The following is a 19,048-nucleotide window of genomic DNA, read 5'->3' on the forward strand; positions in this document are numbered from 1 at the left end:
CCTCCTAGAGTCTCGGTTGGGTTGTTACATTACACATCTGAACTCTATTGCTTTATTCACACCCACTCAAGCAAACCACACCAAGCAAGTTAACAGATCAGAGTTTGACTCAAACTAAATCAACATGAGCCATCCATCCATCCATCCATCCATCCATTGTCTTCCGCTTATCCTGTAAAGGGTCGCGGGGGGGCTGGAGCCTATCCCAGCGGCTACGGACGAGAGGCAGGGTTCACCCTGGAGAGGTCACCAGTCCATCACAGGACCGACATACAGAGATGAACGACCATTCACACTCACAGCCACACCTATGGTCAATTTAGAGTATCCAATTAGCATAGTCCCCATTTGCATGTCTTTGGACTGTGGGAGAAAGCCAGAGTACCTGGAGAGAACCCACGCAGGCAAAGGGAGAACATGCAAACTCCACACAGAAAGATCCCGTGCCTGAGCCAGGACTCTTCTTGCTGTGAGGTGCCAGTGCAAACCACTGCACCACCGTGCCGCCCTTAGATAAACAAGATAGATGTGGAAATGCCCAGTGTAAAAAACAGGGTTATCTACTTCCCAAAACCTAATTCATTAACAACAATTGGTCGCTTTCTGTTCCCAGGTGAGCAAATTTCACCACACTGTTGTCACAGTCCCTGAACAAAACACTTAATTGATGGTCAATATTTTACTCTGGCTCATGTAATGCTTTAATTTCCCACCAATGCTTACGCTTAAAAAAATGTTGTCCATCTAGCATAGGTTTAGCGGTGCTGGCAGTAAGTAGCTAAAACTAAAGTAGTTGGTACTGTGGAGCAGAGGGCTGTTAGATTTCTGTGTCCCGAGATGATTTGCTCCTTTGAGTTTACAATAGTAATGTGAGTTATTTTAACTAGCAACAGAAAAGAGATGTGTTTGTGCTGGTTAAATAACTTTGATCCACGTTTTTTTCTCAAAAATTTAACATGAATTGAAATAATCTACAGGTCATGAAGTACTGCTACTTTAGAGTTTTGTTACAATTCAATATTTTTATTATTAATGTCAATGCTTCAATGACGGAACAATTCTATAAAGAAAAATGGGGACAAGGTGAGGTGAGTGCCCACAAATATTTCCAGTTACACCAGAAGGGCTGGACTGAAAAAGCTTGAGAGCTATTGTGATATTTAATACCACACAGGATTCTGTAATGGCAGATATATGTGTGTGTGTGATCTTGATCCTGGAATACCTGTTCCCTCTGTGGACCTTCTTAAATACCATCCATTCATTGTCTTCCACTTATTCCTGTAAATGTTGCGGGGGGGGGGGGGGGGGCTGGAGTCTATCCCAGCGGCTATGGGTGAGAGGCGGGGTTCACCCTGGAGAGGTCACCAGTCCATTGCGGGGCCAACATAGAGAGACAAACAACCATTCACACTCACAGTCGTATTTAGAGTATCAATCAGCCTAGTGCACAATTGCATGTCTTTGGACCGGAGTACCTGGAGAGAACCCACGCAGGCACAGGGAGAACATGCAGACTCCACACAGATAGACCCCGTGCCGAGCCGGGACTTGAACCCTGAACCTTCTTGCTGTGAGGCAACAGTGCTAACCACTGCACCACCGTGCCACCCCTTCTTAAATACCTCAGGTTAAAACTTAAAAGGAGGACCCCCTACAGAGAAAGAAGGCCGTTCTCCTTGTGAAGGAGACGTTAGATGTTAACCTTGTCTAGTGCTAACTTAATAATGCAATCGATCACATTTACACTTCCCAGTCAGCAGGTGTCACACTCAGTCTTGCTGCACTAATTTATCCAACTGGCTGCCACATTGTCACATTTAACCACATAGGGCCCTATTAAAGCAATCTGTGGCACTAGGTGGTTGATGACTGGCACGATGTGTGTGATGTGTTTTGGGGAATGTCTAGCCTCATTTTGGTATTGAGAGGTCAACCTAACCAGAGCACAAACAATGGCCCAAAAAAGCAGTTATTATACACCAAATTATTCATCGTTGTCTCTCAGGCATGACATAACTGACACCAATCAGAGTGCTTTGTGATATTCCCTTTAAAGTCCAGATGGCGCCAGGACTTGTCACGTTGCTATTTCAGTGGCAACCACAGTTAACACTTCTCAACTGGAGACATGGACCTCCTCGTGACATCCTCATCTGATTGATGCACCCCTTAAATTGCGCTTCACTCTTAACACCATTGACCAAAGACCAACCTCATCTTGGTCTATGGCACAAACTTTTTCCTGCTGTCATTGACAGTGGGGCACATTCAGTTTAACCAACATGAGCTTGCTTTGGGAGAAATTAGCTTATGTGGCTGGCTCTTCCTTTATTCTGGAGTCACAAAGAAGTTATGCATTCGGGGAAAAAAATGTCTTTTGGCGCTCCATTTGTGATGGAGGTCAATGTGTAATGTCAGCTAAATTATGTAGATGATGTAACTTTGACTTTAACTGTGGATTTTGTTTATTGTCATAAAAATCTCCATCACAGTAACAGAAAAAACGATTGTAAATGTCAACCCATTTTGAAGACTCACAGTGAAATGATGAAAGCATAATAAACAATTAGGCCAACATGACACCATGATGGTCACAGCTGTCACTATTGTGATCATTTTGGGAAAAATTTATTGGATATCTTGCCTTTATTGTTTTCAGAAAATCATCTCAAACATATCAGTGAGTTCACGACTGTCCTGATGTCAAAAATGTTCATTCAAGCAGCAAATAGCCCCACAAATCAACATGTTTCACCTGTTTGTTCAACAACAAAAACAGAGAGCGTCAATCACCACAACAGCCAATGAGGAAGCAGCTGACATGGTCACCAAGTAACAGTAACCCAGTAACATTGTATCCCTGAGGGCTAACCTCAGGTATACAAAATCTAAAGTACTCTAAATTATGTCATAAGAAAAATTGTTTAGTACTGAACAACTTCCATGCACTCCATGAGTGAAATGAAATAATATTGCCCCATCTAATGTAAAAAATTTTTTTTTAAAGAAATATAATAGAATATAAAAAATAGTATAATATAATGCTGCACTGAATGCAAATCCTCCCACGGAAAAAAAAATACATTTGTTTGTTGTATTTCACCTCCGTCTTAGTTGTTTGTGTATGTTTATTTTGTCTGTATAAGATTAAATATGTAAGGCCGTTAGTAAAACATTCAAATAAACCGAAAAACCCACCGCACGATCATCCTAAAATGATGCGCCAATATTTTCAAATCCTGTAACATGTACGTTTGTGATTAGAGGGGAGGACATATTTGACGGATGCAACCAGATCAAACATTCTGCACGAATTTTAAATCTCCTGTAATCTTACGCGAGCATTAGTTTAACCAATTTATTCAACTCGAATTGTCCCAACTTCAATTATCTCGTGCAGTCTGCCTCCTTATTGGTGTCTCCAGGATGGTGCTCGCCTCGAAGCTGTTCTCTCGGACCTGCGCCCTCTAGTGGTAGACATTGTAAAGTACAATGAAACACAGCATCCTCTGCTGTCACTTTTAACACACTAAGCGCCTGCCCGTATTCGTCGATGAAGGTCACATATTGTACGCTCTTTACTTAACAGGGTTATATATTTTGATAAACATTCGAACGACAATGAGTCTTTGCTGCCGAATAGTGCTAAAACCCCAGTCGACTGTTTTTGCTGCCTTGAACACACCCCGCTGAGTACCCCGATATTGTTCAAGGGGAATAATGGCTGCACAGGAGCCGTCTCCACCATCTTCCCTGGAAGGAAACAAACCTGGCTTCCCAAAGAAAATTTTGGCTAACAACCTCGAAGACAAGCATTTGTGCAATTCGTGCCAGAAAGTCCTGAGAAGGCCGTTGCAAGCCCAATGTGGCCATCGCTTTTGCTCGTTCTGTTTCAACAAAATAGTGAGGTGAGTATAGTGTCATGGTTGCTAGCAGGCTAGCTAGACGTGTAGCCCCATGTCAAGAGCTTGTCACAACCTAAAATGATTTAGTTTGATTCTAAAATGTATATTATGACAAGGAACGATGAAAGACACATTTTGCGTCATTGTCAGCCTACAGAACCACTCCTTAATTCGGCACAAGAACCTTTCACTATTCGCCACTTGAAACCAGTAAAATCTCAACTTGTTAGATGGGTAGATCAGGTGTCCTCACAGCTAATCTCCTCTGTGGCTGGTCGGCTGGAGCTAACCTTGTCAGTTGGTACAAGTGGAACTTGGCAGTATACTACTGTAGTAAAGCTACAGAAGCTCGTAGTGTATGCCGACCATGCTAGATGATCTGGTAACCACGAAAGCCCTTATTATTTAACCCACTTGGTTAGCAGCGTTGTCAGTACGCGGGGGAACATGAGACTGGACACTTTTTTTTAAGGGAATCTCGATGACCTGACAAGACATATGTGACCTCATTGGGGTCCAGTAACCTCATTTACGTGTACATTTTCTGTCTTCTAATAACAACATTAGGTTATGTTTCTTTTTCTTAATTTGACTTTGATAATGCATTATGAAATTCTCTTTACATCACTATTATTATTGGTATTTAGAAGGAATTTATGATATTCTTGGCACATACTGGCAGATATTTATAATTTTTTAATGTATCGGTATTGGTGTGACTGCCGGTTCTGCTCAAGTCTCCTCTGTATTGCTCATAAACTGTTAGGAAGCAATTCTGTAATATACTAGTCATAGGTTTTCCCAAAGGTTCTTGAAATAAAGAAAAACCTTTCGTATTCAGATTCAGACGTACTGAACAATGGCTCAAATCACAACTGTGATGTCATGCAATTATACAACCACAAAACAAACTAAAAAAAAAAACAACTCTTAATTTGACCAGTGCTGCATATGATGCAGAAATGTCTTTCGTTTCAAAAAAAAATTCATTATTGTTATTCATTTTATTTAAGAAAACATTATTTTGAAAGCAGTACTGTACAGTTTTTGAGGACTGTTTGATGATGAGTTGAAATTTTTTTTTCAATTTTATCAGTAACTTACTTGCATTTTTCATGATAACTGTTGTCTCATTTAAAGACCATTTATTATATCACACTTGTAAAGTGCTAGTTTTACACAATAAATGCTGCATGACTTTTCAGCAATTCATGCAGCTTTAGTTTTTGTGTTTTCAGTATGTTTAAAATGTGAATATTAAATAAACTTGTTTTTGTACAAATATCAACATCTGCAAAAAATGCAATTGCATGCATCCCCAGAATGAACTGCAGTATCATTCAGTTGTATATATTTGTCTTTTCTTTTTCTGTAACTGGGTAATGAGTAATGGGCAGGATGGTGGTGCAGTGGTTAGCATAGTTGCTTCACATTAAGAAGGTCCTGAAGAAACCAGTATTTATCATCAAGCAGGGCTGGGTCAGTTGTAGAGCTGATTTTTGTTCCCGCTCTCATCAATATTTTTTTTTTATATTAGTTGTACCTCAAATATTATCAAGTGTCTTCTTTAATACAGAGTAGATGGCATTAAGTTTTTTAACTACTAATGTAAATGTTTGTCTCCCCTCTCTAAGTTCTGGACCACAGAAGTGCAGTGCTTGTATAAAAGAAGACTTGTTTGAGGAACCCACCTCCATTCTCAAGCAAGGTGGTGTAAGTAGCAAATCAACACTGGTATGTCTGTAGGAGTAGACCTTAACTATGTTTGTGTTTTTTGATTTGCAGGTAAGGTAAAGAATAAAAAAGCTATAAAGAGTCAGACTGCAGATGCTAATGTTTTCAAATCCAGCATACAGTGAGTATACAGCATACGGAGTAAAGAGCCAGCTCAGCAATGACACAAAAACTTTGTGACTGCTCTGTAATTCCTGGCAGTTCACACAGTAGATGGAGCAGCTAGGCTCCAGTGTCCCAAGAATGAGCATATGTGCAGGAGAAATTAGAGCCAAGAGAGACCAGTGAGCTCCAATGATTATGATCCTCAGTAAACTGATGCAGGCTTACCTGTTGTGTTCGTAACACAAGCCTCCAGACTGTAACTGAAGACAAACACACACACACACACACACACACACACACACACACACACACACACACACACACACACACACACACACACACACACACACACACACACACACCCCTGACCAACAGTAACTTCAACCTCTGCTTTTCCATCCAGGCATTTCCAGACAATGCTGCACGGAGAGAAGTGGAGGCCTTGGCAGCTGTCTGTCCCAATGAAGGTTGCACGTGGACAGGGACTATCAAAGAATTTGAGGTGTGTGCTACTGAGGCTGTGTTCAACAAAACTCCCCAGTCACTATATGAGGGGTGATGTAGTCACCTAACCCACCTGGAAAAGTGTTGTGCAGTTGTGGTATAACCTTTTGTACATTGAACTGACAAAAAAAGACAGAGAGTGAGAGGACAACAAGCCAGGGCAAACCCCTTTTGTGCTCTTAAGTGTCACTTATATTTTACAAATGAGACTAGAGTTGCTAAAAAAAGTGACACAAGACTTGTATTCCAATTTTTTTCCCAGTCACTTTCACAAGTACTACATTATATACAAGATGACATGAAATCAGGTTATTCAGAGGATGCAATTTTTGAAAAGCTGTCATTTTTGACGGTTGTGGTTGTTTGCAGGCCAGCCACGAGGGTCACTGTGACTTCATGATCATCCTGTGCCCTTCCTGTAAAGAGCTGATGAGAGCCAACGAACAGGAACGGCACAATGAGCGAGAATGTCCAGAGAGGACACTCAATTGCAAGTACTGCAAAGAACCCTTCCTCTTAAAACACATCAAGGTGAGGTGCACTGCCATGTATGATTAGATTACACAGGCAAATTTAAGGTAACACTTGCAGGTTGTTGTTTTTTTTTTTTTTAAGGATGAAACAGTCAATCCAGGCCTACAGATTTAATAATCCTATGTCTTGTCTTTTGTTAGGCTCATGATGAAATCTGTCCAAAGTACCCGATGATTTGTGAAGGTTGTGCAAAGAAAAAGATCCCTAGAGAAAAGGTATCCCAGATCTGTTTATTAGAGTGATGTTTAGTAACTCTTTTAGATTGAGCTCATGTACTCTCATGTTGCTGGGGATCAAATTCTACTCAAAGTACTCTATAGATCATTAGCTTCTTTCATTTTTTTTGTTTTGCAGTATGTGGACCATATTAAGTTCTGCAGTAAATTTAAAGCACCATGCAGATTTCATGTTGTTGGCTGCGATACGTCTGTAAGTAGACATTTCTGTCATCATTTGCTATATGTGTCACAATGGCTAAAGTATTTACTGCTGGGTCACTTAATAACCCCATAAGTATCACTTAGGATCGTGGAAACAAAGAGACCGACTCATGGTGTGTTCAGGCTGCTGAGCATTTAGAAACATTGAATTTAATAGCGTTCTACAGGCTGAAAAATGTGTGTTTTTTTTTTAAACTGAACTTGAATGCATTGAAAATCTGTGCAACATATTTAAATTTTATTAGTTTGAAACCAAATTCAAAACTTTTCCTTCTTCTCACAATTTGAGTCAAGTTCTTAAATTTGAGTTTCTGAGACACGTCTGGTTGCTTGAGAAGAGCAACAGAGAGTAGATTCACAGAACTCCTCTTCAAATAACTTGCTATGTAGTGATAATAATGTTTTTTGTTTAACTTTCTATATGTTTGATCATTGCAAATGTCAATATAGTTGAATACACACACACACACACACACACACACACACACACACACGAGATGCTGTCATTGATCTGAGTTGAATTTGTCTTTGTCAGATGTCACATGATTGTAAAATCCTGATTTTTATCAGTGCAGCAACGTCAGAATGATTAACTAATGGATCACCATAAAACACACAGGAGGCAGGATGGAAGTAGAATATCCCAGGCTGATAGTTTTAGAAAAGACAAAACCATAGCAAAGTTCTGGTGAGCAGGACATGTGTTGGTCAGATACCCGTCAGTTTGATGTTGAATTTCAAGATGAAATTCTAAATTGTTTATCAGCATGGGTGGCACGGTGGTGCAGTGGTCAGCACTGTTGCCTCACAGCAAGAGGGTTCCGGGTTCGAGTCCCAGCTCAGGCGCGGGATCTTTCTGTGTGGAGTCTCCATGTTCTCCCTGTTCCTGCGTGGGTTCTCTCTGGTACTCCAGCTTCTTCCCATCATCCAAAGACATGCAATTGGGGACTAGGCTAACTGGGATACTCTAAAGTGACCGTAGGTGTGACTGTGAGTGTGAATGGTTGTCTGTCTATATGTGTTGGCCCTGCGATGGGCTGGCGACCTGTCCAGGGTGAACCCCACCTCTCGCCCGTTGACGCTGGGAGAGGCTCCAGCCCCCCCCCCCCCCCCCCCCCGCGACCCTTGATGTAGGAATAAGCGGAAGACAATGGATGGATGGATGAATTTATCAGCATTTCCTCAGAACGCATGGTGTGCTTTTTCTTTTTTTACATCTTTTCAGCTTTTGTAAGTGTAAGTGAAGAAAGTATATAAAGGCAATTTGGGTCTCTAAAAATTGTTGCTGCAATTTTTTTGGTTGATCACATTTCTTACGCAGATTTGATGTAAAGTGTAGCAGTTTGCTGTTGTTGATTTCATTGAGAGAGGATAGTTGTTACTGCAGGCAGCCTGAGGAGTTCTGGGAATCTGCACTTAACTGCGATGCGTATCTCAGGAAGGTGAAACTGAATTTCAGAAGCTGAAAATTAATTGTGAAATCTGAATTTGCAATTAATTTTGCACAGGAGCGTTCAGGTATGAAAACACATTACCTCTGTTTCTACTGTTAGAGTACATCTCATGCTTCCAAATTTAGCATTTTGATGTGTGAACATCCAGTTTCTCTGGCATTCTCAGAATATGGCCCTTAAGTCAAGGTTTTTGCAGAAATTTGCAAAGTGTTCTAAACAAGACTCAACTATGAAACATCTCTGATTTATGTTTGAATAGAATAAAGTATGAATTACATAATTGGTTTCCCCAGAACATTTATGATTATGAGAAAATTAGATTTGATACAGAGCCTTTTCTGTAGTGAATTACTTTAACATTTATCACAGAATTGCTTGCTCCATGCCTGTAAATATTTGTTGTTTTGTTGAGTGTTTATCTGCATGATGCCCAAATTATTCATCTGATTTTTCATCATTCCATTCTACAATCACATCTATGATGTTGACTACTTGAAGACTTGTTGACGCTGATCGACAGAAAAAACTACAATCCCCAGGTGAAAGCAGTTTAGATGCTCTTGTGGAGCCCTGCGTACAAATAGAAAACATAGAAAACCTGATGCCTATCACACAAAGCTCACAATACATAACAATTTCCTGAGCTTTTCCTCTTTAGAAGCTTGTAATTTTCCGCTCAAACCTCCAGGAGCAGCAGTAAGCTGTGAAGCGAGTCAAAGTGGCCTAACTGTGAAACCGAATTTCTTCCCAAAACATTTTTCAATATGCAATAACTGAAATGATACGATTTTGACTACAGTTGTGTCAATTGATTACTTGGGGGCAATTTATCAGATTTTACTCAGCTTCATCTGATGCCATGCAAGACTTTACACAATGGTTTTCACAGATGTGGTGGTGCTCTACAGCACCTGGAACACAATCAGACATTTAATCTGAGCACCAGAATAACCTTTCATGCTCTAGTAGATTGTACGCTTGGGAACAGCAGTTTTCCAGGAGATTTGTTGTTCTCTCCTTTTTCTTAAGGAACTTTTGCTTCAAATCTTGTCCCAAATAGTAGTTGTGTCTGAAATGAACTTTTTAGCTCACAAGCCAATTTACTGATAGATGAAAAATTCTGCCCGCAAAACTTTTGTTCAACTGCCAAAAATAATATGTATATAAAGTATACAGCCTTCTTTTGTGATGCGGTGTACAGCGCATCACATGATGCGCAGCATCATGCTGAGTGTGGATGTTGTGCCTCTGCTCATATGCAATAGAGCTGAACTCAAACATGGCTTCATATCAGGCCAAGACTGAGTTGTGGAAAATACTGGCCTGGATTTCATAAATGACTCTTGGTGGCCAGACAGATGTACAGCTTTGCCATACTATCTATTTGTGAATGATTGACTTTGTTGTAGCTTATAAAACCTCTAGTTTTTCAGGAAATGAACTCTTATACATGGGACTTCCAGTGACTGCCATGGTCAAGCTGGACATGATGATGATGATGATCTGTTTGATCCATCAAAAGAGTATTTTCTCTGTTGCTCAGTGTCTGTAGTTATCAAGCAATAAAAATAAATAACTCAGGCTGGGTGAGTGGGGTGAATACTTGAATAATTGACACTATGTATGTGTGTGTGTGTGTGTATTTCCATTATTTGCTCCATTATTTCGCCTTTTTCTGCTTTAGCACAATTTCACTCCCATTATTAAGTGTTAATCTCTAAGAATACATAAGAGATGAGAACTGCATGGTTCTTCATGTGTGTCTTGTCCTGTATTTGTTTTGACATGCAAGGTGGAGAAAGAGAAGATCCATGACCATGAGCGTCAGTGTTCGTATGAGCACCTCAACCTGCTCCTTCATTTCATCATGGGCATCAAGGTGAGCCTGGAGAGCCTTCAGCCCCAGAGCCTGGAGGTGGCCAGCCACAAGCTGCAAGAGCTCCATCAGTCCCTCAGGGACCTGGAGTTGAGGATGAGCCAGTTGGGTAGTGGTGGGGCAGCTCCCGTGCAGGGTGCATGTGCCCCCACCCTGACCACCTCCTTCACCCCACTGCCCAGTGCCATGGGTGCCGCCCTGGAGCTGCAGCTGCAGAGTGAAAAGACTAAGGTGGCTGAGCTGAGCAGACGCTGTCAAGAGCTGGAGCTTAAAGTGAGCACATTCGAGAACATCGTCTGCGTCCTCAACCGTGAGATGGAGCGCTCCTGCACCACCATGGAGGCCTACAACCGGCAACACAGATTAGACCAGGATAAGATTGAGATCCTGAACAACAAGGTGACCAGATCACTTGCAGCAGAAATTCTTTCAGGTCCCATGAAATGAATTTTTTTCCCCCCAAGTTTTAATCCTGATTGATGATGAATTTGTATGAAAAAAAAATCAATATCTGTTTGTGGTTAAGCTGTTTTTAGAATTTTTGGAACTTTACACAACCCTCACAAAATGACTTGTTTCACTACCATAATGTGATCCATTTTATTTTTTAACGTGGTCAACAAGAGCCACAAGATTTTATTATTTATCCATACGAAAGTAGGCAGGCCGTTGAAGTTTGGTTTGAATGCACTGATGTCTGTGGTTTTTTTGCACATTCAGTGGCTGGCTAATGTAATAGCAAGCCGATGAATATCCACAACAAACCCAATCAGGTGTCTTTGTTCGTCATATCACACCAAAGCACTTGAATTTATCAGTGAACATTCATTTTAAACTGAAGATTAAAAGCAAGCCTGTTCATTTAACTTAACAGGCCTTTTTCTTTGTTGCCATGCTGCAGGTTCGTCAACTTGAGAGGACTGTGAGTCTGAGGGACCTGTCCATCGTGGAGATGGAGGGGAAAATGAGGGAGATGTCTGCAGCCACATATGATGGCATCTTTGTCTGGAAAATCTCTGATTTCACCAAGAAGCGGCAGGACGCCGTGGCTGGCCGCGCCCCCGCCATGTTCTCCCCTGGTAACAACTTTATATGATGACTGTGTTGATCTTTACAGTTACGCTGCTGGTTAATTACCACTTCTATCTGTGACTAGCAGACGTATTGTATGTTTTCCAGCCTTTTATACCAGTAAATATGGCTACAAGATGTGCTTACGTATTTACCTGAATGGTGATGGGACAGGCCGAGGCACCCACCTATCTTTGTTCTTTGTGGTGATGAGGGGACACAGTGACGCACTCCTCAAGTGGCCTTTTAATCAGAAGGTAAGACTCATTATGATCCCAATCAACAATATTTAGAATCTAATAATACAAGTTTAATGTAGTTGTATCATTAAAAGAAATACTTGAATATCTCCTTCCGACATGATTTGAATAATCATTTATACATGATTTATTTTTTCTTCAATTTAAAGTTGAATATTAATGATTTTTTGAAAATCAATACATTTTCTAAGAGAAAGATCTAGATTACAAGTTTCACACTGGCAGATTGGACTGTGATAGGACTTGTAAGCCTCTGTAGCTTCTATGTCAGAAATCTGCCTCATCTGTTCGCGTTTGAAACGCAGATTTAAGGTAAACAGTCAATTGGATTTCAAATGTGGAAACAGCTTCCTTGTTACTGATACACATCACTCTCCACAGTCAATCGCAAACATCAATTTTACATTTTATTTGAATGCTTTTGTTTTTAAGGTGACAGTATACAGGCACCAGACCAAACTACCATCATACTATCATGTAATGCCACACTTTTCCCTCAAGAAGTAACAGTGTGGTGTCTAGAGCCACGGCTGCACCAGAGGGTTGAACAGAGTCAAAGTATGTAGCTAAGAATGTCCAACCTTAGCTCTTCACTTAGCCATAGTGACTCACTTTACTATGAGGGAACAGCAGCCGGACCAAGCACCCCACAGATGAAGCCCTTTTAAGCTGCTTCTATTTGCAGTCTTAGTCTTCCAGGCACAACCCCTGGCTCAGAGAGAGGGAGTGCTTGAAATAGGGATTGTCATTTTAAAGAAATGTTAGGCGATCATGGGGGAAATAAGCAATCAATAGTCATTTTGATGGTTGCATCAAAACAAAAAAGTAAAAAAAAGAAATTCATTGCTCTAGGCAGCAACACAAAATAAACTTGCAGATACCGATCTTATGTTGATCAAAATTTTATGTGATTGACAGGATCCTTAACAACATATTGATTAATCACGGTCATTCTTATTTGGGAAGTAATCAACTGGTAAAGCTTTCATCATATGAAGAGCTACCTTATTCAGATTACTTAGCAACTTTGCCGTTTTAAATAAATAGTTCAAGTTGTGTTAATTCTGAGATGAGAAATTGATGATGCTTTGTCTTATTTGCATTTAACACAAACAGTCAATTGGTGTGTACAGGGATGTTGGCAAGTGTATATATATATATATATATATATATATATATATATATATATATATATATATATATATATATATATTTTTTTTTTTTTTTTTTAACTTTACTTAATTAGCTATTTTCCCTGTTAGGCTGTATGCAAAGCTAGGCTAACTTAATTCTGACTCTGACTCCATACTAAACATATTGACACAAGGTTGAAATCAATCTTAATTTGACTAATTGTATGATGTCGTAGTGGTTTTGGAATACATTGTCAATTGTGTTGTAACTAGCGTCATGTTGGCATGCTAGAACTTGGAGCTGCTTCAATGGGTTAGCTCCAGCATTTGTAAGGATAGACTTCAAACATCTGCACCCAGGTCACCCTCATGCTGCTCGACCAGAACAACAGGGAACACATAATCGATGCCTTCCGGCCCGATATCTCCTCCTCATCCTTCCAGAGGCCCGTCAGCGATATGAACATCGCCAGCGGCTGCCCGCTCTTCTGTCCACTCTCCAAGCTGGACTCTAAAAACTCGTACATACGTGATGACACCATCTTCATCAAAGCCATTGTAGACCTCACTGGGCTCTAGGCGAAAGAAACCCAACCCTGCCTTTTGTTGCTACTAACCTGTTTGACCCAGCAGGCTTTTGTATAACCAGTGACTAGCACGTCTTTCCGAGGTCCGTCTAGTTCTTTTGGTTTTGGTTGGGATTATTGGTGGCAGTATGCAAGAGCAGAGCTGGAAGCTGAGGAAGCCACTGTAACTATTACCTGTAGTGTATCAATCAAACCATTTGTATCGATCAGAAATATTGATCACCTACCAAAGTAACTGGACAAGTGAAGACAGTGCAGACACCAGGACCCGTCTGGTGACAGCTGAACTGATAGAAGCATTCCAGCACCGACATAGAATATTATGCCTGTGAAATAAGAGCGTTTGTGTTAAATCTCCAGTTGCGATCATCAGAGTTTCATATTCAGTTTTATTAGGGAAAAAATATGTATATTAAAAGGTATTACAAAAAAGGAGCAGATATGTTAGAATATTGCACTCTTCTTTTTGTAACCAAGGCAAGGAGGAATCACCCAGGTGGCTTTTGATATTAGACAGGGAAGACAAAAGTGCTCATATTGGTCCAGAGCCCTTCAGAATAACTGAAGCCACATTAGCATGGATTTATGACTTAAGGGCGGAACAAGTAAAATGTTTGACACTTTCAACATTCTATAATATGTCAATTTGTGGCTCTTGTGTTAGCAAACTGCTTCTTAGGTAGACATCTAACATTCGTTACAATCATCAGGTGAATATGTGTCCAGTATTCATGCTACACCAAGTCCTGAGGGAAATCTGGCTCTTAATCTGCCAAATGCTCCCCTCTGCTGTTAAGTACAGGAAAGGTAGTGCGTATATCATAGCTTTTCCACTGGAATCAGCTGGAGTTTACTGCTACCGTCAAACTGAATGAGAGGCCTGAGATGAAGTAACGTTCATATAACTGGTGGTAAAACCAAAACAATGACCTAGATGATGCTATTCGCTCCATATAGCTAAGCAGAACTGCAAAATCCGCTCAAGATATAGATGTTGTAATGGTACTTTATGTCACTATGAGTAAACTTTCTCATGTTACATGTTACCCATTATTAATAAAACATTTTGATAGTGCAGCTTTAAAAAAAAAAAAAGCAATCTGTAAAAGTTAAAAGTGCTTGGGATGCAAACAGTATTTTTGTTATCCAGTTTTCACCTGGTTTTTGTATTGTATTTTTGTATTTTGAAAGTTTGAAACGTCAAACTTAAGATTTTCTCTTTGCTTTCCTTCTTTTCTAAAAATAAAACCTGAAAATAATGAGCCTTAGAGCAGTGACGCTGTTGTTGTGTGAATTGAAACAGCTTCCACACACAGCGATAAATAGACCAAGCAGATCTGTCTCCTATGCTCACTGTTGGCATGTACTGCCTGATATTTGGTTCATCGTACATTTTTTTTGGTCTATTTAGGTTTTGGCTTTTACAAATTTGAAGTTTCAATAACAGTGTGATGCCCATGTAGCCTTCAGAAACTTGCTCAGCTTTGCACTTATTTGTAGTGCGGTAGAAATTTTAAACTTGTTTACTCTTTCTGAACATCTATGCCTCCCAACTCTCGAGTCCTGTGTTCAGTGGTAATCATTTGTGTTGGTGGACATTGCTTGAATTCCATGAATTCTGAATGCAGTATTTTATTTGTAAAGTGTGTGTGCGTATGCTTGCTTTTGTGTGTGTGTGTGTGTGTGTGTGTGTGTGTGTGTGTGTGTGTGTGTGTGTGTGTGTGTGTGTGTATACGATTTGATTTTGGTTTTTGATATATTTTTAAGTTTGCATGTGGGATCTATGAAAATGCAGTATAGCAAACATTTCTGGGCTGTTTGTCCAGGATTCATGCGAGGGCAACCAAGGGGATTTGCTCAAATGGAAATATAACATTTTGGATTAATAATACACATCCATCCATATGCAAGCTCTAATAGAGGCATGAAGTATCTGTTGATATTAGTCCTTGGCCATATTTCAGTTTTGCTATAAGCATATTAAACATTTCTCTGGACCTCTTACGAACAATATATTCATTTCAACAATTTTTCAGGTATTTGAATATCCATGATCGATGTACATACTTGAATTTTCAATATATTTGTGCAGTTTTATTGTCCAGTACATACAAGCAGGTGACAAATTAAAGGGAGAAACATGTAACAGATCTGGAACCTAATGACCATTTTTTGTTTAGATGAATCTGAAAATCACCGTCTGTGGCCCTCATAATCCATAGATACATCCGTTCTTTCAGCCGCCTTCTCCAGGATATTTTTTGGGCATTTTTCAGCTTCAACTAAGCTGAACTAGACTGTGGACTGTGGCTTGGCCTGAACCCACTAGTGATCACAATGCCATTTGCATTGTGTTTATAAGCCCCTTTAGACAGCTTGCTCCACCACCATCATCAAAACGCCTCCCGATGAAAGGATGCTGTTCCTCCCTCCAGTAGAGTTCCAGAAATGTGTGTAATCTATATCAAGGCACAATGAAGCTGTTCTCAAGGCTCACGATGACCTTAGTTACTAAGACATGCCTCTCCTTTCATTTGTCACCCATATTGATACCTATAGCTACCAAAAGTATTGCAGGTTTGACAAAAGTTGATGGGTGATCTGTGTGACACTAAACAAAGCTGAAATAGGGTCAGTGTGACTCAATACAACAGCTAAAACTAAAAATAGAGCCTAGGACACTGGTGGCTACTCCAGTTTTACCTGCAGATCCAGCATGTGTACCCCCCCCCCCCCTTGTCCTTCTTCACAGGGTAATTAAAAGAATTTAGGGAGAAATATATTTCAAAAATACATGTACATGCATGTACATGTTGTAGGTATACAGGGCAGCACTCTCATTAACCCCTTTAAAAATCCAGAAACTGTAATATTTTGGTGCTGTGAACTGACTGGCCTCAGCCATGTAGCAATAGCCAGCTAGTTTGGAACAGTGCTAATGGAACAGTACACTTGAATCAACCCGTTTTTGCATGTTTCCTGATGACATGTGAAACTAGAAGAGTTCCGTTCAGAATTGCCTGACAGACAGATGGGACGAAAAAAAACCTGCTTTCATTGCATCTTGGCCGAAGCTCGTTGTCTCTGTGTTTTAAATGACATCTTGTAATGTGTAAAATGAGAGAGCAGCTCACATTCTTCTCTAAGGCATTCATGCTGTTGCTCTGGGTTGTGGAAAAAAAACAAAACAAAAAATGCCCTGTTGTGTGAAAAATAAGAAAAGAGTGCTTAAGAGAGAAATTTGAATTCCGCCTTTTTTCACAGCTCAGCCACAATCATTTCCCCCATCAGAAAGTTTTGTTTCTCCTTTTTGTGATCCTGTCAAACAGTCTGACAAGCACTTTGCCCTCAGACTCCAATCTCAATCCGATGTTACACACATTTAATTTCTCTTGTGGTTGATTGTCTCCTGTGGCGTGCACTGATATGTGTTTCATCTCTGTAAATTATTGACCAGTCTTAAGTTGTCACACGTGAGTTCTGTTCAAATTTTAGTAAAATGTGAAAGACAAAACTGCCACATTACTGAGTGCAGACCAGATGAGGATCATTGAAGACTTTGTGAGGAGTTATATTTCCATTTGGTCCTGCTTAGATGTGCAGACATGCGGAGGCTGGAACTGATGGGAAGGCCTCCGGATGGAAGCAGTGCTGAGATGTTAAAAGAGGAAATGGCTGATGGTATTGTATATTTTCCTATTTTTGGCTTTCCTTACAGCTTTGAAATGACCTACTTTTTACAGAAGTGCCTTTTTCTTTTTTTCTTTTTTTTTTTCATGAGCTCACTGAGTTGTGAATGTGCTTTCCTGTGATTTTAACAAAATGTGAACTTGATTTTGTGCGGTGTTGTTATTTTTTTAATATCTTACCATTGTCTTTATGAAGCCCCCCGGCTGGGCCCTTTGATGTGATGAAATTGAAGTGACGAAGAATGTTTCCATTGCCGATACAGAACAAGTGAATGTTGTACAGTGTTGCTTTTTATTTAAAAATTGAAGTGAGGATCTTGGCATTTCCTTCTCATCTAACGTGCTTTTAAACCTCTCAACAAATACTGAAACCTCTCTGTGCACGAGATGTTTCAGTAGGAATACAACATATATCAAGTACTGGCTCATATTATAGAGCAGCATTTAATTCATTTTATGGTCATATATATATATGTGTATATATATGTATATATACGTATATATGTATATATATGTGTATATATGTATATATATGTGTATATATGTATATATATGTGTGTATATGTATATATACACATATATATATGTGTGTATATGTATATATACACGTATATATATGTGTATATGTATATATACACGTATATATATGTGTATATGTATATATATGTGTATGTATATATATGTGTATGTATATGTATATATGTATATATATGTGTATATATGTATATATGTGTATATATATGTATATATATATCCATATTGATTGATAATAATTTCATCCTGTCTATATATATATATATATATATATATATATATATATATATATATATATATATATATATATATACAGCATACAAGCATTACTGTGAGTGTGTGATATTACTTTTGGTAACAGTTTTGACAGCTGGCCTAAGTTTGCAGAGGCATGCTGCTGTGTGAAAGTTAAACATATCTCAATAATATATAGATTATATTTGTTTTAAAAACATACTGTATGGATGTTGAGACAGTTTAAAAGCATGTTTTATTAGGCTGATTTTGAGCATCAGCCAGAGAGATGAGACATTTGCAGTCAGGCCTCACTCGGCTGTTTCTGCAGCCATTTAAAAAAAAAAATCCTTGTCATTATCAAACATATCTCCTCCTCGGTCTTTTTCGACTGCGTTGTCGTTTTGCATGTATGAGCGCTGCCTCAAACAAACGAGCTGCTATTTGTTGAGCCCTGTGTGCTGATTCCTGCTCGCAGATGCAGCCTGGCAGCACTGTACGGATGTTTATCTTTGCTCTTTCTTGTAAAATTGTGTTACTTGATGTAGGCTGGGGTTTTCGAATGATTCGCAGCTGGGTGAACAAAACAAAAAGGGCTTCACATTTCCTTTCTAAATGTCACAAGCAGGCAAACACGTATGTTGGTTCTCCCCGCTCTGTAGCTTTGACCTGTTTAATGGATTGGACCGAAACCCTCTCAAGGCTCCAGCTGAGGAAGGATATCACGTTAGAGCCAGTTGATGTTCTGCTGCATCAGCGACATGGACTTTTCAGAAATGCCACACTGCCTCACTGTTATTGCAACAGACTCAACAATATGTCAATGTGATGTATGTCAGAATTGAAAGAGGTCCGTTTGATGTTCGACTTATTGCCGTGTTTATGAATCCTCTGAAGCCCACGTAGAGATTAAGATGAAGAGCTTTCATCTGTAGCAATGACATCAATTTGCAATCGACTTGTTCTCTCAGCTCCATTTTAGTGT

General features: G+C 39.7%; 1 protein-coding gene across 2 annotated transcripts; it reads left to right on the plus strand.

Moving 5' to 3' along the window:
• Nucleotides 1-3,501: 3,501 nt before the first annotated feature.
• Nucleotides 3,502-17,751, plus strand: LOC147260489 (TNF receptor-associated factor 2-like). 2 transcript variants are annotated; one of them, XM_086207096.1, is made up of 10 exons: nt 3,502-3,911; nt 5,543-5,621; nt 6,151-6,249; nt 6,621-6,782; nt 6,926-7,000; nt 7,140-7,214; nt 10,472-10,954; nt 11,457-11,634; nt 11,735-11,883; nt 13,380-17,751. In XM_086207096.1, exons 1-10 carry the CDS (start codon nt 3,724-3,726, stop codon nt 13,596-13,598), a joined length of 1,707 nt encoding a protein of 568 aa, XP_086063222.1. In that variant the 5' UTR covers nt 3,502-3,723; the 3' UTR covers nt 13,599-17,751. The 2 variants fall into 2 exon arrangements, with proteins under 2 accessions (XP_086063222.1, XP_086063223.1); XM_086207097.1 differs by lacking the exon at nt 7,140-7,214.
• Nucleotides 17,752-19,048: the final 1,297 nt, after the last annotated feature.

This window comes from Aulostomus chinensis, chromosome 6, assembly GCF_037954235.1.
Source record: "Aulostomus chinensis isolate RoL2024-O1b breed Wild chromosome 6, RoL_Achi_v1.0, whole genome shotgun sequence".
NCBI classification, from domain to species: Eukaryota; Metazoa; Chordata; class Actinopteri; order Syngnathiformes; family Aulostomidae; genus Aulostomus; species Aulostomus chinensis.